This window comes from Rosa rugosa, chromosome 3 (genome assembly GCF_958449725.1).
Source record: "Rosa rugosa chromosome 3, drRosRugo1.1, whole genome shotgun sequence".
Lineage (NCBI taxonomy): Eukaryota > Viridiplantae > Streptophyta > Magnoliopsida > Rosales > Rosaceae > Rosa > Rosa rugosa.
The window spans coordinates 52,118,984-52,145,698 of NC_084822.1; the positions used below are offsets into that span (position 1 = coordinate 52,118,984).

Consider the following 26,715-nt stretch of genomic DNA (forward strand, 5'->3'; position numbering starts at 1 on the left):
CAGAGTTCGAAGATACCACCGATTGAAACAACTTCTCAATCGGAACTCGCTCCCTCTCCAGACTCATTGGTCACCTGTGTTTCCACGACCCACAACGAGGAACCTCGCAGTTGCTTGATCATGCTTATTTTTCTTTTCGTGTTTTTCATTATGCAAAAGCACCAAATAATTATCTCAAATAAAAAAAAATACACATTATATATAAGCTAATAGCTTAAGACATCGAAAATAAATTCTTTTCATAAAATACTAGTTTGTAATCGCATGCAGAGCATGTGTACGAAAAAAATTTCATTGTTAAAAAAAAAAAAAAAAGTAGGTAGTTATTGCAGAAAAAATAGATTTAAGGGCTAGTTTGGGATTGCTGTGACTTTTAAAAAAAAACTGTTGCTGCTGTGTTGTGAAAATAATCAGCTGTGAATTAAAACAGTTTCGTGTTTGGTAAATAATATTTTTAAAAGTGCTGTCAATACATAAAACAACTGTAGAAGAGATCATGTTTTGATCCACAACAGCTTCTAAAAGCAACCACTGGACTGCTTTTAAAATCTGGTGCCAGTGATCTATAACTTTCAATTAAAGCTGCTTTTTATTTATTTACCAAACACAATAAAACCTAAAATTTTGAACAAAAGCTTATTTTTTTAAAAGCAAAGCAATCTCAAACGGGGCCTTAGTGGTAGTTATTGCATAGAGAAAATCAGAAAATAGTGGGAGAGAAAAGTGGGGGTTATGGAATCATTTCATTTTAATTTTTTTTAATAAAAATATATTTTATAATTGTCTTATTTATCCTTTTTTTTTTTTTTGATCAAAGAAGAACTTCATTAAATAATGAAACGATTACAATGGATTATGGGACCGTGAGATCCCACACTAGACTTCACACTGAAAGTCCATACTGATACACTGATGGAGCCACTGAGGCCCCGACTCTAAACAAAGAAAAGGTTGACTAACTTTCAAAGCCTCCTTTGCTAATCGGTGAGCAACATTGTTGCCTTCCCGCTTTACAAAGTGGCCACTACAAACATGAAATAACTGAACTAAAGATTTAACTTCCTCAATAATATGGCCTTCAACACTCAAATCCTCATAATTATTCTCCATCGCATTAACCACCGAAAGGGCATCACCTTCAACTTCTAGACTCATAAATCCCACATGCAAGGCAAAGCGTAAGCCATGTAAAAGAGCTAGAGCTTCCACCAATCTTGGGGGGAGGTTTCCAACCTGTGGCATTGCCATAGCCCCTTTTAGTGATCCCACATTATCTCTAAACACTACACCCAGGTTAAATCTATCCTTGTAATTTAATTTATTCTCAAAGTTTTTTAATTTTTCAAGGTTAAATCTATCAAAATTTTCAGTTTTGGCTAACAAAATTTCTTCTTGGTTTTTTTTTTTTTTTTTTTGAACATTATAGAGATTTCATTAATGTAGGGTAAGGCCAGAATGACCATTACATATCCTTCCGCTACCATGTACAGATAGACAAGACGTTGTGATGCAGTAGACACCACGGTGATACATAGGGTATGACCATTCATTCGACATTTCATGCTCACTTATTCAAAACGAGCCTATTAACTATGAAACAGTACGCATAGTAATAGGCAAGTTTAACTGAAAAAAACTACCAAGAGGGTGGGTATAAAAACCCACCAGTCATTCCGGACCCAAAAAGGCCAAGCCCAGAATTCATCTCCCATGCTTCAGGCTGAACCAGCGACCCATCAAGGCTAAAAGCCCCACTAGACATTCTGGACCCCCACAAAAGTCCACAACTGACTAGGGCACCCAACCCAGATGGAGGCCCAAAAGTAGCTTCTCAGCTGGAGACCACCATGACGACGGCGCCGCCATCAACTTTGGCTGATCCGACATCCACAACAAGGATAGAACTCTTGCCATCGACGTTACCCAGCACCATATTTGAACATGGGTCCAACCACAACCCGAAGGCATAGCCACCCATAATGATTTGGACACCCAGATCCGAATCGGATTCTTGCTGTTGCCGCTCCGAATCTCCTTCCTTCTGTTCACCCATAGCCAATTGACTACATATATTGCAGCATGAAACACCATTACAGTGACGCCTGCAAATCCCAGTACCACCTCCATCAGAAGCCAAACAGTCCAAAGAGGATTCAAAATGGACCCGGCACCACCGCCCTTCACCGTCGTCGGCAACAGAAGCCGACCCAATCGTAGATGACCGCGAGTCGTCTTTTGCCGAAAGCATGTATCGTTCTCTATGCTTTGCCACCAGCGTCGTGGCCTTTGAATGGAACCCAAGTCCAAGAGACAGCCCAGCGCCGCCCCGAATACCAAAGCGAGACCCAGCCAAATCGGCGCCAACCAGCCAGTCTGATGGCCTTGCTGTACCAAATCTTCAATCCAATTAAATTGATTCGGATCGCATCCACTGCCATCAAAGTGGACAGCCCCAGATTGGGAGAGGTAAGGAGGTTTATCCTTAAGGTAGAGTGGGCCATCCACCTCTCGAAGGACTGGAGGTTGATTTCTTGGTGGTTCGATGCAGCCGGAGCTGCTGTATGTGTCGCCGCCGCAAACAAGTTGCGTTAGGGTGAGCGCAAAGAGGAGCGCCGCTTGGGAGAGATTAGGGTTTCTCATGGCTTCGATCCCTTGGATTTTAGTTAATTTGTTATTTCCCGAACCACTTAAAATTTCTTCTCTTAATAATAGTATAAATATAAATATACAAAAAGTTTAATAGAAGTAAAGTAAAAACGTTGTTTGAGCATTTTAATTAATTATGAGTAGCGATACTCCGACACCAAATCTTTTTTTTGAAAGGCCACACCAAATTTTTTAATTAATTAAGTATGATCAACTTATTTTTTACTTGTAAAATTAATTAATAGTCTTGTGAAAATACCAAACAGAAACAAAGAAGAGCAGCAATTAATTGTAGGGGAAATGATCATTTACCCAATTTCAGCTTAAAAATTGCCCACTTGCACAACGAAGAGTTTAAAAACCTCATTTACCCAAAACACTCTAAGGGATTATTTCCCCTTTACCCAATTAATTCTTTTTTTATTCTTTTTATTTATTTTTGGGACTTTTTTGCCCTCTCCTTCTTTCTCACTTATAGAGAGAAGTCATCCTCCACCTTGCTAAGCTCCGGTGACCAGTGGTAGCCGCGGACTCCGGTGACCGGACTCCGGCGACCGGTGACTGGATTCCGGCAACCGATCACTGGAATCCGGCAACTGGTCGCCAAAATCTCGAATCCGGCTACCGGACTGGTAACCGGATTCCGGCATCTGAATTTATTGCCCCCTAATAATGCCCAGTAACTATATTATTGCCCCCAGTAATCATATTATTGCCCCCCAATACTCATATTATTGCTTTCCAATAATCATATTATTGCCTCCAATAATCATATTATTGTCGTCCAGTGAATTGTATAAACTCCCAAAACAAAATTAATACCCTACAGACACAATTGATCAATTTATATGCATATTATTGCCCCCCAGTAATATGAGTATTGTCCCCCAGTAATCATATTATTGTCTCCCAATAAACATATTATTGCCCCCAATGCTCATATTATTACCCTCTAATAATCATATTATTTCCCTCAAGTGAATTTCGTAAACTCTCAAAAACCAAAATGAATACAATATAGACACAATTGATCAATGAAACCAATATGTTCAGTTGTGCATATTTTTTCCTCCCCCATTCTCGGAGCTCTTCCCATCGAATCAGAAACAAAAAAAACCATCGAAATTAGGAAAAAAGAAAAAAAAAATTTCTCCGGCCACCCATGCTTCCCTTCTGGACACCCACGCTCCTCCAGCCCGATTCCGGCCGGATCACCTTCGTCTTCTCCACGTCATGCACCCCATGCCTTCTTCTTCTTCTTCCTCATGCTCCTCTTCTCTCTTCACTATCCAATCCGTCACAAAATTAAAAGGAAATGGCTGGGCTCGAAATGGTGCTCCTCGTAGGACATGGCTGGGCTCCGATCTTTGAGAGAAAGAAAGAGAAATGGAATTTATCAAAGGATGAGAGACGAGCAGCATCAGAGGAAGGGATTGCAGCGGTTTGATTCGCTGATGTCCTGAGTTGTAGATCTGAGTCAAGGAGTGGGAAAATCGGTCGTGGGATTCTTCGAGGCAGTTGCAGTTGCAGAGAGCGTGGATGACGCTGCTGAGGTTGAGCGGGTCGGGGCGGTAGCCACAGAGGCGGAGGTGGTAGAGGAGGTGGAGGGCTTGGTCGACATTGTGGTGGCAGGTGCAGAAGAAGAAGAAGATTGAGAGGTGATCGGTGGTGGGAGAAGGAAACGTAGGTGGGAGGGCCGGCGAGATCCAGTTGAGAGAGTGAGTCTGAGAGAGAGAGAGATGAATGGAATTTATTAAGTAAAACGAGGGTAATATTGTCAAACACTGTTGATTTGGGTAAATGAGGTTAAAAAACTCTTGCTGGAGTAAGTGGCAATTTTTAGCCTAAAATCGGGTAAGTGGTCACGGCCCCTTAATTGTATAACACAATTTCTTCATTTCCTAACAAATTAATCATAGGGTTAATTAAGGCTTATGTACATATGTCCGCAGATTAGTGGGGGGGGGGGGTGCCATGGCCACTTTCTAAACATTTTCTTTTGTCATCAAGTTGGGTTATTTTGCATTCATTTACTAATCAATTTCTGAAGAAAAAAACTCGGACTGCTTCCTTTGGTCTAGGGTTGGAAATTCTTCTCTCGTCCGGTGGCGCTCGGGATCGGCGTCAGCCTTGGCTTGTCGATGAGGAGCCGCTGCCGGACGGGTGATGTGCTATAGCCCTTCGACCCTTTAGGATTGTTGGCCTGAGGTGTTTAACCGGCTGTTTTTGGCGTTCGTTCTCCAAAGCTCTGCGGCTGTACTGGAACGTCTTTCTTCAGGCGGCGACCATGGCATCGTCGAGTTCGTTGGTGGCTGGGATGCGGAGGCTCCGGATCGATTTGGAATCGGGTCTGGCTGGAATCAGGTCTGGTTACCATGCTCTGGTCAAGCAGCTTCTCCGTGATGGCATCGTGGTGGGGACAACGGTTTCCTTGAGTCGTGGCCATGGGGTGCACTTGCGGCAAAGGAGGAGTGCTTTGCGGTGGTGGTTCCGATGGAGGGTCGGTGACGGTCGTGCACAAGGAGCGGATGGAAACTGGGCTGAGTCAGCTATGTTGGGCCTAGGGTTTTGATATTCCTTTAGGTCTGTTGGGCTCCAAATTAGTTTAGATTTTTCTTACTAACCTATCCCCTATTTTTTTAGGGACCTATGCACCTTTTGTTGTTTTTGTGCCTATTTACTATGTATGTTCATAGTTCATAGGCTCGCTGAATAAGTGAGCACTGGTTGTCTAATGGGTGGTGCTAGCATACCACGTCCTAAACTTGCCCTAAGTTTGGCAAGGGAAAGTATGTATCCGTGCCATTCTGGCTTGAGATGAATGAATGATTTTGGTTCAAAAAAAAAAAAAAGGGTTATTTTGCAATTGGGTGCGGCTATTGCCACCCTATCATTTACTTTGTCCACCTTACTTACTCATTACACCCTACATTTTAATTTCAATTATTAAATTTACTTATCTAACCCATTTTTCTTTCTAGAAATATCCTTATATGACATATCCAATTAAAAAAGAATTTTTTTTATAATGAAAATCTCTCATTTAATTTATACCAATAAAAAAACTAAAATATATTTTTCAGTATCAATGTTCATCTATTTCATTCCATATCAAAATATTAGTAAGTTAACAACTATGAGCAATGAAGAAAAGATTGATTTTTTTTCGTGTTTTATTTTTTTAACTTTCAGTGTTCATAAAGAATATTGCAAAGATTTTGACGAAGTTAACACTAATAGTTTTGTAAATTGAATAACAAATTAACTATGAGGAGAGAACAAAAGGACAAAAAAAAAGTAATAAATTCAAATTTGGGTGGAGAAGAAGAAGATTAATGTTATCCAATGAGAAATTAAGTAGTCTTTGTATTTAATTAATTGGTTATGTATTTAGTTTTATTTACAAATTTAGATTTTAGAAAATTAGTGTACTTATTAGTCATTTTGCATTTGGGTAATATAGTCTTTCAATAATTCAAATGTTTGTAGGGTGGCAATAGCTGCACCCTTTGCAATTTTGTCATCAAGTTATAAAAGAAGTTAAAGAGTCTAGGCTAATCCTCAGCGCCGAGGGATCGGCCTACAACCTGAATTAAGTAGTTTAGTCTTAAAACGTCCTTTTGATTAACTCTTGATGCATTTATCAGTTTTTAGGAATACAACAACGATATGCTTTTGCAATTTCTTAACGCAACCATATGCTTTTGCAATTTCTTAACGTAACCATATGCTTGTTGTCATTATTGTTATAAGAAAATTACGTATAACAGCCATATATATATTTTTTTTGAACCAAACCCGAGGCCGGGTGCCGATAGATATATTCATCTAAAGCCAGAATAGGCCGTTACATACCCTTCCGCTGCCATGTACTGACAGACAAGAAGATAGTGGTAGTACCCACAGTGGTACATAGAAATAGACCCACTCATTAGACATGACATGTACGTAGACATAGCGGAGATCCTCCTTTGGTACTACTCCAGAGGCGCTAGAGATACATAGAGAGCACTTAACGTGTGCATTAGCTTTCCTAAATAAAATTATTGTAAAGACTATACTAAACATAATTTAATGGACTAGGGCAAAAACCCTAGCCCAAAAGGGCAGCCACCACAGAAAAGCCACACAAGGCCCATCAAGCTAGTTTGGGCCAGTCCACCATTGTCATCCTCCCCCCGCCGTACGAACCAGTCCGGCCATGCTTCGTCGACCCACGACCTGCATCGCCACAATCCACGCTGCCATGGCCACACACCATCCACGACCCGAATTGCCACAAGCAACGCCGTCACAAGCCGATGCCGCCACTGAAAAACCATCCCCGAACCAGATCCTCACATCCCAAACCGCCATCGATCCGACCCATGGAGCCATCAACGAAGAACCATCATCAGGGATCGATTGCCGGACCTACCGCACATCCACCATCTCGCACCAACCCAGCCAGAAAACCACACGATAAAGCCCTGCGCGAAAACCTTCCCTGACAGATCCCCAAGAGCTGTAGGCGTCGATTTACCCGTCCGGCAGCAGCCCCACGACGACGGCGAGGCCAGAGGCCAGCCCAAGACGTCCGGGCGCCGCCAGACGAGAAACGATATTGCAAAGACGGAAGGCCGGCCTTAGGGTTTCTCAAGGAGAGCTCCAAGAAACTTGGATGTGAATTCGCTAACAACCATATATATGTGTCTACACAAACATATATATATTCATATGCAATTTCTTAACGAAACTATATGGTTGTTGTCGTTTTTGCCAAGAAGAAAACAAGAAATATGACAACAATCATATTGTCTATATCTTAACGCATAATTTTTTTGGATAAATAGAGGAGTAGCCAGAAGCACTTGGCTAAACCTGCATTAAAATTTTATTAAATAAGAAGAGAAAAATAAAACAACTAATGAGAATGAGACATAAGACCTAACTCTTTAAGAAAGAATCAAGAAGAATATAGCAATAAAAAAATTTAAAAAATGAAGAACAAACATGTAAGCCAGCCTAACAAAAGCATAAATTAGGAGGCCCAAAATAATCCTCGCGCCAAGTAGATCAACTAAACTGAGGGGTAACATTGCCCAAGTCAAACCATGTGAAGAGAGTACAAAGTTAGTAAGGGCATCTGCAACCCGGTTTTTATCACAAAAAATGTGAGAAGCACATGAGCTCATTTGAGATAAGCTGTGTAAACAATTTCCCCACTCAACTCGCACTTGCCAAGGCCCCAAGTGCGGAGAATAGAGAAAAATAAGAATAAGAGCAACTTGAGCAAGGTCCACCTCCAACTAGCAACAAAATATGCTTTCAATTACGCACCAATTTAATTCACTTACCTTAATATAGCCATAACCTCTGCCTTCACTAAGCTTTGAATGTCAAAATTGGAGCAAAATGCATCAAAAACACAACCTTAAAAATCACTTTTTTTAATATCTTAACGCATAATTATTCCCTTTTTGGACTAAAATTTTATTCCCTAACACACTAAGGAGTGAACTGTTTTTTATAACATCAAACGTGCAAGGGAAAAAAAGTCGTTGGAGCATATAAAAATGTCAACTCACTCCATGATTTGGACTCATAAGGTATCAATACTAATAATAATGGAACGCAACAACTCTGAATCAATAAGTGAACATTTATTGGATTGGATGCTTGATATGATCGATTTAGAAACAAGAGGCGGAAATTAAACATACTAGATTATTGTTGTGTCACGTTGTTAAATAATTCATCAACGTGTTTTTAAGCTGTTTATGATATTTTGAAGACTTTGAGCGGTGATAAAATACGAGACCCACTTAATAATGTTGTGTTTAAAAATTAGCTCGCTACCTACATAATTGACTCTTCAAGTCTACGTTCTTTGTGTATCCAAAAAAACATAATAGACTATCGTTATCATCTAAGATTAAAATGTGTCATACTTTGTAGTAGAGTTTGATATGATTGGTGCTGATTAGATAAAAACCTGAATCTCATATGGATGCATCCAAAGGCTCTCTCTAGTCTTTGTTCAAGTATTGAAAACCATTTTTGATTTAAAAAAAAAAAAAAACCAAAAATTGAGCATCTGGGTGTCAGGCCCAATGAAACACGGTTTTGTCAATGGCCCAAGTTCGTTAATCGACTTGTCGCCACACAACCTGGAAATCGAACTATAATCTGTTTCAAAAAAAACCTGAATCGAATCAGACTTTAGTGAAGCCTTGAAGGTGAAGCCAGGTATCGATAAAAAGCGTGTGAGCTGTCGCATTGAAGATTCCTCACTTGCGTCTATCACTAATTGTTATCTATAGAAGCATCACATTCCGATCTTGGGTTGTCTCCAGATATTTCTTTGAACAAGATACTAATTTCAAGTTCAGAATTTTTGGTATTCTACAAGTAAAGAAACTGGGTAGTAAATGGAGGTCGTTTTGGAGAAGAAAGACGCTGCTGAATGGGTGTACAGAGGCGAAGGCGCTGCTAATCTTGTTCTCGCTTACATCGGATCCTCCCCAGCTTTTGTATGTTCATAATTTCATTACTCACTCATATAAAAAGTGTTAACAAAATTTTCATCTTTTATTATGAAAACCATGAGCTTGAAAAAGAAAAAGAATGAATTTTTGAGTAGTTTTAGTGTTAAGATGGTTGTGTATTGGTGTATGCAGATCGGGAAAGTAATGCGCATACAGAAGGCGGCGAAAAGGAATGTGTCCGAACGTTCTAGCAGTCCCACAGCACTGAGCATGCATGAACGCCTGGTGTGGAAAGACTTGGAGGACGTAGTAACTTCCTCTAACAGAGAGCTTGCCAGCCAACTATATGTGAAGCACGTCATGACCCCTTTATTGGGTCCAAAGTTTGTTGATTCTGGGGTATGTATGGTTATGGTTATGGTTATGGTTATTTGTGCGAGGGTATTGAACTGTTGAAGCATACTTTGATGCATTTAGTTTTTCTCGCACAATGAGTGTTGTAAAGTATACATGATGGTCTAGCTGTCTAACCTTCAAGTTGGATTTTGGCAGATGCGTGTCCATGCTTCTCGGGAATTCTTGGACACAGTGGAGCAGAATGTAAATTGTCAGCGCCCAGCTTCTCGAGTTGATGCTGCTAAAGTTGATACCGAATGTGATTATGTGCTTCTCATGTCTGATCATTCTCTTTTTCCTAGTGGTAATTAGCGATCCTTTGTCAGTTACAAGTTTTATTCGTGTTTTGCATTTAAACATTTGGAACTTTCTGTTCTGCACTAATCAATCATAGCTAGTCAGGTATATAGGGTAATCTGTGTGATGGTTGGTCCAGCTTAGACAACAATGGTTTATAGTCTTGGCTTTGATCAAACTTTTGTTTCCATGCCTGGTTTGATTGCTTCCACTTAGAATTTCTCTCTCCACCTTTTACTTTTCTAAGACACATCTACACTACAACTTATGGAAGCAGGGAGAGAAACCTGGAGATGGTATTCTACCTGTAGACACTCCTATCTATATGATATGTCTTGTCATGCATGTTACCAGAATTTTTTTTCCTTTTGTTTTAACTTTTTATTAACGATTGTATGAGAAAGCTCTGACTTGTCCACCACATAATAATTTGAGCAGTAGTGTTTATTTTAGTGTAGACTTCAGACAACGTGATAGTGAATATGCCTTGTACATTTCAGGTATTCAAGAAGGCGAAACCTGTATATCTGTAGAGATAAAGGTACTTTTCCATTAGTTGCCCTTTGTTTCTTGTTTATAATTGTCATGCAAATTTCCTGTTTAAGTAGACATGAGAAAACCTTCGAATTATACTTTCTCATTCCTGTTTTGTTTTCAATTTCCCCAAATTAGCCAAAATGTGGATTTCTCCCAACTTCAAAGTATATAGATGAAGGAAATGCCATCAAACGGAGGATTACTCGTTTTAGGATGCACCAGGCCCTAAAGTTGCGTGATGGAGAGGTATTATTTTACTCTATTCTTCTTTTGGTCAAATTATTTATAAAACAGGAATTGAATTGCTCATATGCATCCCAGATATTTAATGGGAATGTTGTCTAATTTAGTTCTTAGATCTTTGCTGCACAAGTATTAGTAAAAGGAGTCCGGTTCTTGTATTGTTAAATCATATTTAATTCTGAAGCTATGTTACAGGTATCGGAATATAGTGAATATGATCCACTTGATCTCTTCTCTGGATCGAAGGACAGAATACGTAAAGCTATCAAGGATCTCTTCGCTACCCCACAGAATAATTTCCGGGTATTCTTGAATGGTTCTCTAATATTTGGGGGATTGGGTGGTGGTGCAGCAAGTACCAATTTGGTGATTAGGGATAAAGTTGAAACAGCACTTAAGGGTGTCATTCAGGGAGGTGATGGCTTCCGCACAGTGAACTTTCTACAGCTTGTTGCTGAGACCGTTCATAGATCTGGAGTGATGGATCAGCTTCTGGAGATTCAGAAACTTGATAATATTGACATTGATGGAGCTATCCATGCATATTATGACATTATTTCTGAGCCTTGCATGGTATGTACAGATTTGGGTAAAGAGAAAGCGTCAAACAGATATTCTTCATTGCATTCCCTCTCTTTGGATGAAAGCTTAAAGATTGTGAAGGATTTTTTGATAGCTGCCACTGCAAAGGACTGCAGTTTGATGATTAGTTTTAGACCAAGGAAAGATGGGAGTACAGGATCTCCGTATAATAATGTGTACCTGGAATCAACCAACCAATTTTATGATTACAAGGTATTGGGATTTTTATAGCATTTCTTTCAATTATAGCATTTCAGAGCTGAATTGCTTGTACTTTTATTCTTTAAAGGTTCATAGATTTAATTTTGCTCAAGTTGGAAACTGGAGTTCTTGGTTGGGGAAATCATTCCTAATAGCTTATTTATGGTGCAACTTCGTAGGTGCATTTCATTGACCTGGATCTGAAATCTTTGAAGAAATTGGAAGAATATTATGAGTTGGACAAAAAGATCGTACGCTGCTACAATGAAATGGTGGAAACTAAGGAAAGACTAAATAAAACTACAAGCACCGAGGCTTGTCAAACTGCGGACTGAGATTAGTTACAATGCCATGGAGGATGCTTTACTTTAAAACTTTCGAGTAAGTTCAAGTTATCCTGTAGACTATTGTTTTTCTCCACTTGTAATATGTGTAACAAAAGAAATTGTCATGCTATGTGTAACAGAAATTGTAATGCTATGTGCAACCCAAAAAAATTGTAATCAGATGTAAACTTCTTGGCTTTTGGCCGTCATTTCTGTATTGCTCTTGTTTCTCAAAAGTTAAAAGGCTCTCTCTCTCTCTCAATGACTTATGCACTGATAAGTTTAGTGTTTGCATGAAGGGTTTGTGTAGAAAAGATAAAGATAGAGGATTATGCACTGTAAGTTTGATACTTGTGTTGAGCGGTACAGCATCTTGTTGAGTTTACCCATTAACTAGGAGGCAAATCATATAATTTGTTAAATCATACATAATTGGTGCTACTTTGTAATCAAGGTATGTTCCTCGCTTCCTTAATGGAGTTTAAGGAGGGAAGAGCAAAGTGATGGAACACCTTGTTCATAAAATTTATGGAGTTTAAGAGAGATGAGGAGAGATTGATGAAACCAAATTTTGGGGCTCTACAGTGAAAGTGATGTATCAACTAACTGTAGAGTGATTTCATCAAAGCTCACATGGCCTATTAATTCATACAGCTGGATCAATTTGTAGTACAACTATAGGGAAAAAATGCAGCAAGTTACTCATGGTGTTTTCTATTCTAACTTCATTTATTTTTTACTGAACTGTCATATGCTTCTGTTTTCTTAACAGATTCCCCAGGGAATCAACCGTTGATCTGAGTTTGTATATTTTCATTTAGTTCGAATATTTTCTTTTACAATTGCTTTAAGCTTTCATGATAGTTCTTAATATGTATGAAGTTTCCCTTAACAAACCAAATATTCATCTTTTCCCATTGATTGTGCAGCTTATCCTTTTATCATAAGCATCTCGCAGTTTTGGACAATCGACCATCTGTGGGCAGTAACTTACAAAATATCTCACAACTCTCTGAGCTGCAAAGTATGATTTGAAGTTGATATTTGTAACTGCATTGTCAAACCACGAACAGCACATGATTTGGAAGAATCAGTGAGCCTGATACTGGAACACGTCTCTAGACCAGGAAGTGAGGCCAATATGGAAGATTCTGTACACTGTAGTCGCTCAACTTTGCTATTTTGATCAGCTTAATATTTGTTATGTGGAATATAAAGGCTGTGACTTGGCTTTATCATGTGATGTACAAAGAGCTTCTCAACTGTCTATAGGTCAGTGTCTCTCTCCTCTCTTCTCCATCCTTCTATCTCTTTGTGTGGGCGGATCTGACCCAGTTGAAGTAGCTGATTCAAGTAGGACAGAAAGAGGAATTAATAGGTTCCAGAAGTGGGTCATGTTTGCCCATTCAACTGAGCCCACTAAAGCTGAAATGAGAAACTGAATGCCATTCCTATATACCAAGTGACCAAAACATTGTGTAATGTCTGGTCCTCATTATTTTCTGCTGACATCCTAATGCTAAAATCACATAAGAATAGTTGGTTTGTTAAAAAATAGTTGTGTACTCGGGTGATCAGCATGTTTACTAGAATTAAAACTTGCTGTAAACTGACACACCTGTTTTTGTACAAACAGTTGTTTGGGACACTTGTTAAATTTTCTTCTCAATATTGCTGTACATTAGTATCAGCATTATTTAAATTTGCCGTAAAATGTTGTTGAACTTTGTAATAGATAGAGACTAGTAGGAAAGGATGGGCATTTTGGAAAACTGTGGTTTAGCTTAGAATGTGGGATATGGGTAATGTAAATTCTGCATTGATTGCACATTGGAGATTTGGAGGGCATAGGTGATCCAATTAAGAGCCCTTCTGAATGGCATTTACTTCTGGCCAACTACTGACTGTCATTTGTACTGAACACATATAGAAGAATACCAAAATGAAGTATAATCAAACAGAATAGAGTGAGAGAGCATTTCATATATAGCACCTCTCCTAGTCTCCTCTAGATCTCTTTTATTTCATTAGTAGCTTGTTCTAGTTTACTCTCTATAAATCTTCGCTGGAAGATTCTTTATCAAGATCATGTCTAAGGTTCCGTTTCTACCACTCTGTACCTGCATTAGATTATTTTGCCTGCATCATGTGTTTTGTTTTTCCTCTCTTTTCCTGCCATGTAATTAGTTGTTGGCTGGCAACCGGTGTCTTTCACTGACACACTGCAATACTCAGACGGAATTTATTTTCTTCTGAGCACAGAAGTACAAAATAACTGATCTGATCTGACCTCCACTGATTTTCTGTACTGCAGAAAACTGTAGTGTCAGTAGAGCTGCTGTGTTCAAAGTGCAGGAAAAAGGTGATGAAGTTAGTTGCAACAGTAGAAGGGATAACTTCCATTGTCCTGGACCCGTCAAAAAATACCGTGACAGTAACCGGGGAAGCCGATCCGGTAAAGATCATTCACAAGGTGAGGAAGTTCAGAAAATCTGCTTCGGTTGTGAGCATCGGTCCTCCAAAGCCGGAAGAGAAGAAGGATGAGAAGAAAGACAGAGACGGCCATGGCCTTGTTCCTTACATACCAAAGACATGTCAAAGATGTGATGTCTGGTATGTGGTTGCTGAAGATGGTTATAACAATTACTGTTCCGTTATGTAATTATATTTACTGTTCTGTATGTAACATGAAACGTCATGTATCAATAATAGCCAGTTATATTTCATGTTAAAATTCAATCACTGCTGATAAGCTAAATAATAAAGGCAAAAAAGGGCTCCTATTGTTATTTCTGTAATTGATGAATGAATTGGACGTGTATGTGTTTGTGTTAATTCGACAAAATACATAATTGTGTGTAGGTTACCGACCAAATTATCACTGGTCGTTAGTATGTAAACATGTTGATTTGATTTTGATGTATACAAATATAGTATGAAAGAATAATAATCAAAAGTCTTGTCCATAAATCAATTCCAATCTAAACCATGAAATGAAAGCTCCTCTCCAACGTTTGGAAGCGATGGTCACGTTTCAGATTTTGTTCACTTTCAGACAGCTGTCGTATAAACCCTCACAATAATGAAATGAACTACCCGATTTCAATAATGAAATGAACCTTTATTATTATTATTATTATTAGCAAACAGAATAAAATAAAATAAGTTCAAAGAAGAAGACCTGTCATGAAAGAGCCTTGCTTGATGAAGCTAGATTGTTACCAAGTTCTTTTCAATCTTACAATTGGAAGTTTGTTCCTAGAATTTGTAATAAGACCGCCCATTGTGTAGCTAGGGCTTTCCTCTCGTTACTTTTTGCAACCTACTGGTGGAGTTCACTCCAACGCTTGCAAAAGACTTGAGTTATTGAGTGTGGTACTCTTCCCATAACCATTGTGGACAGGGTTTTTCAAGACCACTATGTGCTCTTTGATTGTAAGTTTTATTCTTATTTTATTAAAAAAAAAATGGAGGGAAAAAAAAACCCTCTTGATTAACTGGGCTTTCCTGCTATGGGCCTCAGCATGAAACTCATTCAAAGGCCCATACCCATATCTTAGGTCCACGTGTGGCTTCCACCCTAAAAGATCTAGAAAAGGAAAAGGAAAAATCGACCAGAGAAGTTGAAAATCGTGACGTTCTTTCTCCCCAAGCAAACTTAGTTCCTCCTACTATAAATATCACCCCCCTCGATCTCTCCCAATAACAACTAGAATGTGGTGCTCAAAGGAAAACTTGCCGTCCCCACAAACCATTCTCTCGGTGGCGGCCTCCGTCGCCGCCTCAGCCGTTCTCATCAAAAGTGTCGCAAACGACCTCGTCCCCGATGCCATCCACTCCTTCTTCTCCACCCGCATCAAAAAGCTGTCGTCCCAACTCACCGTCGTCGTCGACGAGTTTGACGGCCTCACCCCCAACCAGATGTTCGAGGCCGCCAACGTCTACTTGGGCACCAAGCTCTCTTTCTCAACGCAGAGAATCAAGGTCAACAAACCCGAAAAGGAGAAGCAGCTGCAGGTCAATATAGACAGGAACCAAGAGCTCGTTGATTGTTTCAATGGTGTGAAACTCAAGTGGGTTTTGGTGACGGAAAAGCCACCGGCGTCAGCTAACAACAACCGTGACCAGGTCTCGGAGGTTCGACACTTCGAGATCATTTTCCATAAGAAGCATAGGGACATGGTGCTCAGCTCTTACTTGCCCTATGTGTTAAAGAAGCATAGAGAAATCAAGGAGGAGAGAAAGGTGGTGAAGCTTCATACCGTTGATTACAATGGCACTGACTATTGGGGCTCCATAAACCTTGACCACCCTGCGAATTTCGATACCATGGCAATGGAGCCGGAGATGAAGAAGACATTGATTGAGGACCTAGATAGGTTTAGGGAGAGGAAGGAGTACTATAAGAGAGTAGGGAAGGCATGGAAACGTGGGTATTTGCTGTACGGACCACCCGGCACTGGAAAATCAAGCTTGGTTGCAGCCATGGCTAATTATCTGAAGTTTGATATTTTTGACTTGGATTTGAAGGAGGTTCAATGCAATTCTGATTTGAGAAGGTTGCTGATCGGCACGAAAAGTAGATCGATATTGGTGATCGAGGATATTGATTGCTCGGTTGAGTTGCAGAACAGAGACTCAGATCAAAATGAACCCAAAACTGTTGAGGATGATAAGGTAAATAATAAATCTTAGTCCCCTGTTTTTCATATATTCATGACAATGATATATGTATACATTTCCTTCACCATTTGTAGGTGAGCCTCTCTGGTCTACTAAACTTCATTGATGGGTTGTGGTCAAGCTGTGGAGAGGAGAGAATCATTGTGTTCACGACGAATCACAAGGACCGACTTGATCAGGCCTTGCTCCGACCTGGTCGGATGGACTTGCACCTGCATATGTCCTACTGCACCTTCAGTGGCTTCAAGACATTAGCTTACAATTACTTGCAGATTAAAGAGCACCCACTTTTTGCAGACATTGAAGCATTATTGCTAAATCACAAGTTAGTTACACCTGCTGAAGTTGCTGGAGAGCTAATGAAGAGTGATGATGCTCGAGTCTCCCTTCAAGGTCTTGTCGAATTCCTCCAAAGCAAGAACATCTAGGATGTCGTAAAATCAAAATCAAAACCAACACCCTTAGGCTTATTGGTTTTTATTTTGTTTATCTATATGCTCTTTAATTATCATTAATTTACAGCTCCATACTGTCAGTTTCATCTTATGTCTCCATGGAGGATAGATATGTTTCCGAACCAAACAATTAGGTACAATCATCTAGTTATTAAAGTACATTGTGTGGTAAATTTTGTGATATTATAACTATAAAAAGGATATGAATACATTATCCCAGAACAGCCATCGATTGCATACACACAACATTTGATGCAGAAGACCTTGGCACTATTGTACAATACTTTTCATTATTTACAATAACGTAGACTTACAACATGAGGCCTTACAAACAGAAACAGCAGGCCATCTCTGGAAGACTAATTCTGCATATTGTATACACCTCAAACGTACATGCAAAGCAAGACAACACACATCACAAGAGACCTTCCTTGAAAACAGATACCGGCTTCACCAGCAAAACCTTTTTTTCTGTTTCACCCAGAGGAAGAGACTTTCAGTTTCATTATCAAGTAAGAAAAATATGTATTTCGAGTGCAGATGAAGAAGTAAAAACTTTAACATACCAGAAGCTTGGCCTGTTCTTGCCTGTCTAAATATGCAAGAAGTTCTTCCTGCCTCATTAAAGCATCATGCAGAGCCTACTCAAGAAGGAGCATACAGACACAATTAAGAGTGAAATGCAAAAAATTTATACATGAAATATGCATGCCTCAAAATAACATCAGAAAACTCACTTAAAAGTTAACTACATTCACATTTAACTCCGTCACTAGACCGTCCCATAGATCGTGAAAGATAAAGTTACCTTCTTTGTTGCAATTAACTCAGCTTCTAATGCATCCACACGACAAACAGCAGCATTCAGTAACTCCTCTTTCTCATGAGGCATCTCGTAAGGCTTTGCTTGTAGCTTGTCTACCTTCTCTTCAAGTTCACCAAGCTTTTGCAAAGCAGATGAGAGAAGATCTACCCTGGTAAACCCTGGTGCCGGTGATGGGGGCCGAAACTCCTCATTTGGAATTGATTCAGCAGTCAGGACAGGAATGTCATGGGTGGAATCCGAAACCGAGTTTGGAAGCTTCTTAGTCACCCGAAAGGAAACAGATTGCATGAGAGTAACAAGGGTAAGAAGGAATGCCATAATCCTAGTCCAGACATGAGCACAGATTCCATTTGGTGTCTTTTCCTCAAGTCGTGGAGAAGATGCCCCTGCAATGTATTCCAACCGATTACTTCATCAAATATGAACTTTTAACAAATATGCAAATTATCTCTGATCCATGATGAACCATAGAACCTGAGAAAGCATGCAAACCTAAAGTCACACTGACTGCCATCACCCTCTCAAATCAGGATTCGTTAACATAGAAACATAAATGACTGAAAACAAAAATATTAAACACAGGTGTCGAGGCATAATAAAGGTCTAGACTTCCGAACCTCCAGGATCAAGTGGATTTTGTTGGATAACTTGTTGCTTCCATCCCATATCCACAGCCTTGTCAACCATGGGAACATATTCATCATACTCGGGCAAGCTGCTAGCACTGCTTCCTTTGCCAGCCGCCCTAGCCTAAACAAGCATTAAATGATGCTGACTATGAGTCCAAAGTTGGTCTACATATTTATGCTGCCAATCATTCTCAAATCACAGATGTTTGTCAAATACAGACACTTACTTCTTCACAAACAGGAGTCAACTTAGGTTGCAAGTAACTCCTAGTTGCTTTGGGTGAAGCCATTTCTTCAACTTCTGAGCCTGACTCCGCGGTAGATGTATCACTACTTCTTATCTGAATTAACAATATAAACAAAGAATCAGAAAAATCCCGAATGGAAGATTGCATATAAAGCTCAGCTTCAATCACAGACATAGTGGGATTGTCCAGTAGTCCATACATTTGCAAAACGTGGCTTATCAGAAGCAATTATCCGCCCGTCACTGTTTGAAACTGTAACTATTTGTCTGAAACATTGTGCCTCACCACTAAGTACCATCTGCTCACAATAATAATTTCATTTATGCCTAATAAAATACCGTTGACAAGGAGAACAAGAAAAGAAAAAGTAAAACAAAAATAATAAAACAATATAAAGCACAGTTAACAAGGAGAACAAAACCTTTAAAATGTTGGGATCCTTCCATGGCCCCTTGTCAGACCTCATACAACCTCCCTCGTCGGAACAGGTGCAGCTACCACCCAGAGATTCTGGCAACTCACTAAAAAGAACAAATATTTTGACAGAAAATTAGTTAAGACAAATGAACAAAAAAAAAATCTGGATATCTAAAAAGAAAAGCATCAATTACCTTGCAGCAATTACTTCAAGTAATTTTGACTGGTACTTGTTACCCAGAACCTGAAAAATAATTGCATCAGTTGATCCTATCGCTAAGTTCAGTCAACAAACATACACTTTATGATGGAGAGCTTGAAACATACATGAATCTTGGTGGTGGTTCTGGGATCAAGAAATGTCTTAACAGTATTCCAAAGGAGCCTAAAACCAGGACCAGCATTGATTATAAACATTCTGCAAAGTGTCTGCACAAGTGGAATAATATAAATTAGACGATGATTGATGGTTTAATAACAATAGCCACACACATTCAAAACACAGAAATTGTTGAAATGATCCGCATACCTCAGGGTAGTTGTCATTATCAATCTTCTGCAGTCGCGTGATGAGATCTCGTGCAGACTTAGTAAAGTTTTTAAAACCCTGAAAAATATGGAGCAACAAGAGAAGTTAAAAGAAAAAAGAAAGAAAGTATTTTCTACATAGAAAATGCAGAGACTAAATATCATGTCAATCAATAGCATACCACGCCTTGAACATCTAAGATTGTTGTACTTGAATCTATATGCCTCTTTGCAGCAATAGAGCAGGCTGGAAACTTAATGGCAAAACTCCTTTCAAATTCCTGCACATGATATTTCACATATCGCTCCAAAGAAGTCACTTGCAGAAGCTTATTGGGATCAACTTTCCCCAATCTTTCAATATAAACAGGTCTCCCCTCCTTGTCGACACCATGGTAGCACTGAGGGTAGTACTTCCGAACTTGATCCAACTCACCAAACTCAAAATCCTAGAAAAAAAAGAAGAAGTCAAAACTTGATTTTGATTTCTGCTTATGGTTTGCATATCATATAAGAAGCAAAGTTTCAAGCGCAGAGCTAGAAAAAAAAAAAAAAACTAAGTTCCATGGAATTGTTGTACATATTCTGTCCAAGATCCACTTCAATGATGTACCAGACCTCAAAAGGAAAGTGTATTGTTAGATAAATTTACCTCCAAAATCGTGTCGGTACCAAAATCTTTCCTCCATTGAATCATATTGGCCCACATGTGCTTTGCTTTCTCAATATCAAACTTTCTTGCTACCAGAAATCTGAAACAAACTAACACAAATCATACAAGGAAACAAAACCAAACTCACCACATCAAATTTAGAAGAAAAAAAACAAATCACCTCAGCAACGTGTGATAATCATCATGCTTAGGAGGTAGCAAGTCTTCCGACATAAGCACCTGTCGAAATGCATCTACAGCCTGCAGCTCCTCGACGTCTCGCACATCCTCAATGGAAACAGAAGTGTGGCGGCCACTGCTCTTCCTCCTCTTCTTCTTCAACGAATGCCTGAACTTACTAGACGCATTGATAGCTTTCTTCTTCAATGATCCAATTCTGGTCCTCCTATCCTCTTCTGAGTTCTCAAAATCCGACTTCCTTTCTCTCCTTTCCTCATTCCTTTCTCTCCTGTCCTCATGGCTAGAGAACCCCTCAAAACCTAACCAAACCTCACAAACTCACCATAATCAGTCCTAAACCTCATTAACTCGACTCAATTTCGAATTCCGCTAACGGAAAAAACCAGTCCCCAATCCAAAACCCTAGAATTCAAATTTCAAAGACGTACAGCTCATACAGAACAAGAAACAGTAAAAGCAAAGAAAACCTTGCGTGACTGAATCAAACGGAAAATTTAAATACAAAAAAGAAACGCATAAAAAAAAAAAAAAAAAAAAAAAAAGATAGGAGAGAGTCAAAGAAGAAGAAGAACTCACATGGCCTGGCGAATCGATCTAAAGACCCAGACATGGTGACGTTTCTGCGAGCTCAAGAACTGTGCGGATGCCAAAAAAGCAAGAAGAAGTCCTACTATGGGATAATTGAGGCCAGAATTGGGGCTTTGCTTTCAGGGCTCTTGGGGTCTCCGAGCTGAACAAAGCCAGGTTCAGAGTGAGACGGAGCGAGTTTCTGTCAATTTATGATGAGATATTCTATCTGCGTCTAAATAGTAACGCGTGATTAAAATGTAGATTAATAACGATTTAATAAGAATAATTATGAGCATAAACGTCATGAGATTAATAAGCCATATTTTTAACTGCCACGTGGCAACCGAGGAGATTAGACTTGGCGGGAATTCACCGCGGTTAAAAACATAGAAATTGTTCTGAAGTGTCGAAATTGAGATTTCATCGTTGTTGTGCTTCCATTGGTCCACGTTACCATCCACATGGAAATGCAGCCGACTGAAGACATGCTTGAGGCTTTGTCTCTAGTCTCATTGATGATTTAGCCAAAAAAAATGAGAACAATATCTTTGCTTTTTCGAAAGGATCATAATTTTGGAGGTGGTTCAATCTCATTGACAGCTTCCGTCTAACATTGATTACATCAATGACGTTCAATTCAGATGTCTCCTCCGTGGCTGAAGCTATTATAGACTTTCACAATTGTGATCGAATATGTCCTTTTGATTAGGTTTGAAGTTGAAGTATCATATGCTTTCAAGTATTCTATTTTTTTAATTTTTTTTCTCAAACCAGCATTAATCACGAGGCGTGAAGCTTAATCAAAGTGGTTGTTATTATAATGTTTGTCACACCCGAAAACAAAGATGGAACCTTTCCCGAGTATGATAGATCATGACGGCAGGTAATGATCTGTGTTAAGTACAGGGCTGACAAGTAACAACCACTCGTCTGGTTTTACCATGATTACCATCCCATGCCACAGATTACGGCAGATCAAGTCTTGCGTTTAATTTACGCCTCGGTAATTAGTTCAAAGCTCAAAAGGATAACTCGATTATTCCATTAGGTGCGCAATGTAGTTGTTCATCAGCACTCCATTTACGACAGCAAGCAAAGCAATGCCAAACAGCAACAGCAACAGCAACATCAACATGTTATAACAAACAAAGTCGGCAAAGAGTCACCCAAGAGGTGCATACATCAGCCATTAAAGAGATCAATCAAGTGTTAAGTGACAGAATATATAATTAATAAACAGAAACCGACAAGTGCCATGACTGCCATCTGCTTTGAGCATTACATTGCCAGTCGCTTCTCATCTACTATGCATATATATGGCTACATATTCACAAGACTTTTTACACATGTATATATATATAATTGAAGAGCAGAGATGCATGCGGACTATGATTGTGCTTGAACTTAGTCGACCTGGAAGAATGGTGTCTATGTACAAATGTTCTAAATATCAAGGAACAGATTTGCGACCCTGCTGCAACAAGAAACAAGACCTCGATCAGTTCGCCTTTAGTTCTCAACAGAACAGGAGAACTATGAATTTGGAAAACCGTTGACCATGTTTCGTAAGTTTCAACTAATCTGGGAAAGATCAAGAGCCTCGTACCTGCTACGCCAAGTTCTTTTTAGCACGAAGTTGGAGGAGCTTGTCCCTCCATTGAGCTGCAAGTGATCATGCAAAATATGAGATTTTTAAAGCTCTAAAATCTCGGGCCATGCACAAGCAACAGCAACTACAAGAGCTGTAACATTGATAAATTCAATCCTACCAACACAGAAAAGGGATTTCTTTTGTGCCTCAACCTAATATGAACTTACCAGCATCTCTGTAGCGTTCTTCAACAGCAGCAATAAGCATGTTGCGCACAAGATTAAACTCCTTTGTCTCAACACATGGCTTACCATTTGGCCTGAAACCATATCAACTTTCAATTAAACTCATACTCTCTGCAGTAAAATAAATTGACTAGAGGTTCTATATTCAGATTTGTAATGAAAACAGTCAAAACACTAATCTTATAGAACTTGCATGATCGAAATTGGAGCCTGCCTAAATTATAAACCCCTTTCAACATGAATCTCAGAAAGAAAAAACTGAAATGTAAATATAAGACCGTTAACAGTAATATCATCTGATCACCATCAGATATAGATAGATAGTATATCCTTCCACCTGGTTTTGGGTAACCCAACTAATTATTTACTATACTACGTACTTAATCATCCAAACCAGATTCAAGACAAGCTCAGAAATGCTCCCTTCAAGACAGGACATAAGAATTGCATCTAACACATTCAAAACTTACCGATCCAGTTCAGTAAACAATAAGCCATCTGAAGCAGGGGTATGCGTAGAGAGCTTTCCAGATTCAATAACTCTCATCCCATCACTGTATGCCAGGTACTTGTTAACTTGTATGGGAACCTGCAAAGAAGAGGAAAAGGCTAGTTGGTTACTAAACTGTAGATTATTTACTGCATACCAAGACTTGCAAAGTAAAAGCACCTTCACAAAGTGGTCTACAACTACTAGTACAGTCCTCACTCTGAATGAGTCCTGAATGTACTGTAAACTAGTCTAGTCTATTGAAGAACTGTGAACAAAACACCACTGATAAGGTTTAAAAATAAAAACAAAAGAAACGTAAAAACCATGGAGATAAAGTAACACTCAAACAAACCATTGGCACTCCTACAATATTCGCGTATTGTCCGTTAAAGTAAAGGAACATCTAACCTTGCACATATTTAGTTCATATGATGTAAAATTTTACAGAAATGGTGAACATCCAAAACCACCATTTGCAACTATGTTGAAAATGATTGAAAGGAATTTTTGTATTCCAGTTCAATATATTAACATTCACCAACATGTATTTTCTAAGCATCCTTTAGGTCCAAACATTAGTAAAGAATCTAACTCAAAAACTAGGAAACTATATATCTAAAGCAGCATTATCTGAATACCTTGCATCTTACAGCAATGTTGATGGCATCTGAAGGCCGAAGGTCAAAGCTGACAAACTCTGTTTCACTACCCGCCTGTAACCACATAAAACAGTGTCACCATACAGATTCAAACCTTCCCCTCCTTTCCCAGAGTCAGATAAATGAAGAATGAAGCATTTATTATAATGCATGCGAAAAAACCTGCCTTTCTGAGGTATAACTGAGCAAAATATGCTTCATGCACTCTCTTAGTGACTCTAACAAGTTGGACCTGCAAGGTTGAAAACAAACCATAATGTCAACAATAATGAAGAATCGAGTGTTTTAACAGACCAGCATTATGATCTACATAGATGTACCTCATAGCCCATCTTGTCAATCATTTCCCTCACCACTTGATACATAGTTGGCCTAGCCTGGAAACCAAATACCAAATCAGCGATCATTAGAATTTCTATTCAAAGCAGAACCAAAATGTTGCCAGGTAAAATTGCGCCGGTTGTTGCACAATGGGGATAAAGAAAACGTACAATAGGAACATTGCGCACTGCTGCCATGAGCAACACACTAGGCATTTCCACTGCAATCAATGGCAATAACAGCTTCAAAACGACATAAGAAGTAACAGAATTTGCACATGAAAATCTGGTAGTAGTAGGAACTTAATTACTAATGTAAGAGCAACATACAAACAATAATTGGGAGAAGAAGGCCAGTCCCATCTTCCATCTTCAGTACAATTGCGGGATGTGGAGCATAGTCTGGCAGATGGCCACCCTGAGGGTTGTTATGGACACACCTCATGTGCCTGCCATCCCTCATTTTGATCATGAACCCATCAGCTCCACTCTTCACCTCAACTATACCAAAAACCAAATCAAACACTAATCATTCACAGACATGTAATCCAGATATTGACATTTCAAAACAAATTAGCATTTGCAAGGTTAAATATAAGTCAGCCAATGCTGTAGCATACCGGCCTCAAGCACACTAGAATTAACATAGTCTTCATCATTTTCATTGAAATTCTCTGCCATGCTTCCATTCCCATTTGACGAAGAACTGAAAGTACAATGCACTCTTGTGCATTTTCGTGCATTTTGCGGGCGAGCAGCAAAGCCTGCCTTAGTGATGCAACCACTGATTCCCTTCAATCCCCATAGCTCACTTCTCAGATGCCTGACCTTCAATAGAGGGCCTACCATGGGCAGATTGTAAGAACCAGCTTGCTTTGCGCTGACAGTGGGGCAAATCACTGGCCCTTGCAAAGACCCCATCATAAATCCTACAAATTCACAAAAAGAAAAAATAATAATAATAATAAGATTCACTGTTTGGTTGCTATGTCAGAAATCCATCGTCATATTTGTATAAAATTGTGTATGTACTCATAGGGATATGGAGCATATTAAACGTAAATTCTCTGTTTAGTTGCCCAGACCTGAAAAATTAGCTTATGATTTGATCGTCCTTCATGCTTCAGAAAGGTCAAATTGTTAAACATTCACTCTCAGTCTCTCTCCCAGTTGTACTAGTTAGTTCAAAGATTTAGAACACAAGATTCTCGAAAAGCCTCTATATGTTTCAAGTTCTATATATTACTGATACGAATCATATATGATCACAGATACGAAACCAGATCAGAATCTAAAATCAGTCCTTAATGCCTCGAAAAAGCTCTATACCTTTTAACAACAAAGATTGATGATCCGATGCCCTTTTTTAATCACCGATCACCTCCCCGATTCTCACCACCGATTATCAAATCAAAGCTTCCGTAATCTAATTTCCGAGCTGTAGATCGGAACGATCGGATATGATCTGAGGGAAATAGAGCGGGATCAGAGAAAGCTTGTAGCTGAAGCAATTGAAGCTGGTTTAACACTTTAACCTGAAGAAGAAGAAGAAGAAGAAGAAGAAGAAAATAGCGACAGCGAGGAATGAGAGATGAAGAAAGAAGATAAGAGATTCCCCTTCTCTGTACAAATTGGAAGAGAACAAGATAGAAAGAAGGATTACTATATATATATATATATATAGTACTGGTTTAAAAATTACTAGTACTTGCGGGGCACCCTGAATCAAACCAGTCAGATTACGATTCTACCCTCAGAATGACTCCGGCGACGGGGTTATTGTGAAGGGGCAGTTACGGGATTTGAGTGGGAGTGGATAATACAGGGTCTGAGAGTCTGTGTGCAAGTAGCGGCTTCCCGCTTTTTAGTGACCTCATAATAACAGGTCTGAGAGCGCCGGCGGTCGACGGGATCAGGATGGCGTGGATGGGCGCCACGTGTGATGCTTCCCCAGGATGATTTGGAATCTGGATAAGGCTTCTCTCAAAAAATATCAAATTTCTGTTTTCTTCCCCCCAAAATATCGGTTTTTTCGGATTTTCACTTGGTACTTTTTCTTTTTTATGTGTGTTTTTTTTTTTTTTTTAGAAGACTTTTTTTTTTAGAATATTTTTTAGATGACTTTTTTATGTGCTTTTCAGAGAGAAAATTATTGATGGGTTGCCTTTGCTAACACTTGGTAGTTAGAACGTGATTGGAGCACATTGCTAATAAAGTAGCTTCAACTATAAAGTAGACTATTTACATTTTATGTATTTAAAAATTATCATTTGAGAGATTGCTAAAAATGTCGTTAACTGTTAACAGTAACATGTCAATTATGATTTTTTAGATTCCGTGGGGCTAATTATGAGCAAAAGCTTTTCAAATTTCAAATTAAAGGATAAATAATTTTTTTCAAAGTAAATCTCCATATTCGTACATAACTTAGGAATCAATAAAAAATTGTATGAGAGTTTTATATTGAGTCGTTCACATTACTCAGAATAACAATTTATAATAT

General features: G+C 39.1%; 5 protein-coding genes across 6 annotated transcripts; 3 read left to right on the top strand and 2 right to left on the bottom strand.

Moving 5' to 3' along the window:
- The first annotated feature begins 8,821 nt into the window (after positions 1-8,821).
- On the top strand, positions 8,822-14,104 carry LOC133738567 (inositol-pentakisphosphate 2-kinase-like). The gene is made up of 9 exons (XM_062166124.1): positions 8,822-9,158; positions 9,306-9,512; positions 9,666-9,813; positions 10,307-10,347; positions 10,479-10,589; positions 10,782-11,381; positions 11,549-11,750; positions 12,625-12,967; positions 14,010-14,104. The coding sequence occupies exons 1-7, from the start codon at positions 9,057-9,059 to the stop codon at positions 11,702-11,704; spliced, it is 1,365 nt and encodes a 454-aa protein (XP_062022108.1). The 5' UTR covers positions 8,822-9,056; the 3' UTR covers positions 11,705-11,750; positions 12,625-12,967; positions 14,010-14,104.
- LOC133737928 (heavy metal-associated isoprenylated plant protein 2-like) lies at positions 14,061-14,357 on the top strand. Its single transcript, XM_062165388.1, has one exon. It carries the CDS (start codon positions 14,061-14,063, stop codon positions 14,355-14,357), a length of 297 nt encoding a protein of 98 aa, XP_062021372.1.
- A 990-nt stretch (positions 14,358-15,347) lies between these two features.
- On the top strand, positions 15,348-17,006 carry LOC133739058 (AAA-ATPase At3g50940-like). Its single transcript, XM_062166769.1, has 2 exons — positions 15,348-16,372; positions 16,453-17,006. Exons 1-2 carry the CDS (start codon positions 15,410-15,412, stop codon positions 16,804-16,806), a joined length of 1,317 nt encoding a protein of 438 aa, XP_062022753.1. The 5' UTR covers positions 15,348-15,409; the 3' UTR covers positions 16,807-17,006.
- On the bottom strand, positions 16,995-21,130 carry LOC133739057 (phosphatidylinositol/phosphatidylcholine transfer protein SFH8-like). Its single transcript, XM_062166768.1, has 14 exons — positions 20,911-21,130; positions 20,315-20,633; positions 20,134-20,233; positions 19,664-19,930; positions 19,483-19,560; positions 19,281-19,382; positions 19,148-19,197; positions 18,958-19,057; positions 18,736-18,834; positions 18,516-18,629; positions 18,277-18,409; positions 17,642-18,045; positions 17,400-17,474; positions 16,995-17,304 (listed from the first exon to the last, which is right to left on the bottom strand). Exons 1-14 carry the CDS (start codon positions 20,942-20,944, stop codon positions 17,284-17,286), a joined length of 1,896 nt encoding a protein of 631 aa, XP_062022752.1. The 5' UTR covers positions 20,945-21,130; the 3' UTR covers positions 16,995-17,283.
- A 925-nt stretch (positions 21,131-22,055) lies between these two features.
- LOC133739059 (bifunctional nuclease 1-like) lies at positions 22,056-25,858 on the bottom strand. Of its 2 annotated transcripts, none has more exons than XM_062166771.1 (11): positions 25,542-25,858; positions 24,833-25,141; positions 24,543-24,713; positions 24,384-24,433; positions 24,213-24,269; positions 24,059-24,124; positions 23,872-23,946; positions 23,211-23,329; positions 22,723-22,814; positions 22,511-22,566; positions 22,056-22,375 (listed from the first exon to the last, which is right to left on the bottom strand). In XM_062166771.1, exons 2-10 carry the CDS (start codon positions 25,134-25,136, stop codon positions 22,514-22,516), a joined length of 987 nt encoding a protein of 328 aa, XP_062022755.1. In that variant the 5' UTR covers positions 25,137-25,141; positions 25,542-25,858; the 3' UTR covers positions 22,056-22,375; positions 22,511-22,513. The 2 variants fall into 2 exon arrangements, with proteins under 2 accessions (XP_062022755.1, XP_062022754.1); XM_062166770.1 differs by having other exon boundaries at positions 22,056-22,378.
- Positions 25,859-26,715: the final 857 nt, after the last annotated feature.

Coding starts and splice junctions, on each gene's coding strand:
- LOC133739058 (XM_062166769.1), top strand. CDS start 15,410: ATGTGGTGCTCAAAGGAAAACTTGCCGTCCCCACAAACCATTCTCTCG. Junction 16,373..16,452: donor AAACTGTTGAGGATGATAAG/GTAAATAATAAA, acceptor CACCATTTGTAG/GTGAGCCTCTCTGGTCTACT.
- LOC133737928 (XM_062165388.1), top strand. CDS start 14,061: ATGAAGTTAGTTGCAACAGTAGAAGGGATAACTTCCATTGTCCTGGAC.
- LOC133739057 (XM_062166768.1), bottom strand. CDS start 20,944: ATGTCTGGGTCTTTAGATCGATTCGCCAGGCCAT. Junction 19,198..19,280: donor GAACCACCACCAAGATTCAT/GTATGTTTCAAG, acceptor ATTATTTTTCAG/GTTCTGGGTAACAAGTACCA. Junction 18,410..18,515: donor TGACTCCTGTTTGTGAAGAA/GTAAGTGTCTGT, acceptor ATGCTTGTTTAG/GCTAGGGCGGCTGGCAAAGG.
- LOC133738567 (XM_062166124.1), top strand. CDS start 9,057: ATGGAGGTCGTTTTGGAGAAGAAAGACGCTGCTGAATGGGTGTACAGA. Junction 9,159..9,305: donor TCGGATCCTCCCCAGCTTTT/GTATGTTCATAA, acceptor TGGTGTATGCAG/ATCGGGAAAGTAATGCGCAT. Junction 11,382..11,548: donor ACCAATTTTATGATTACAAG/GTATTGGGATTT, acceptor GCAACTTCGTAG/GTGCATTTCATTGACCTGGA.
- LOC133739059 (XM_062166771.1), bottom strand. CDS start 25,136: ATGATGGGGTCTTTGCAAGGGCCAGTGATTTGCCCCACTGTCAGCGCA. Junction 24,714..24,832: donor TTCTAGTGTGCTTGAGGCCG/GTATGCTACAGC, acceptor TTTTTGGTATAG/TTGAGGTGAAGAGTGGAGCT. Junction 22,815..23,210: donor TTGTTTACTGAACTGGATCG/GTAAGTTTTGAA, acceptor ATATGGTTTCAG/GCCAAATGGTAAGCCATGTG.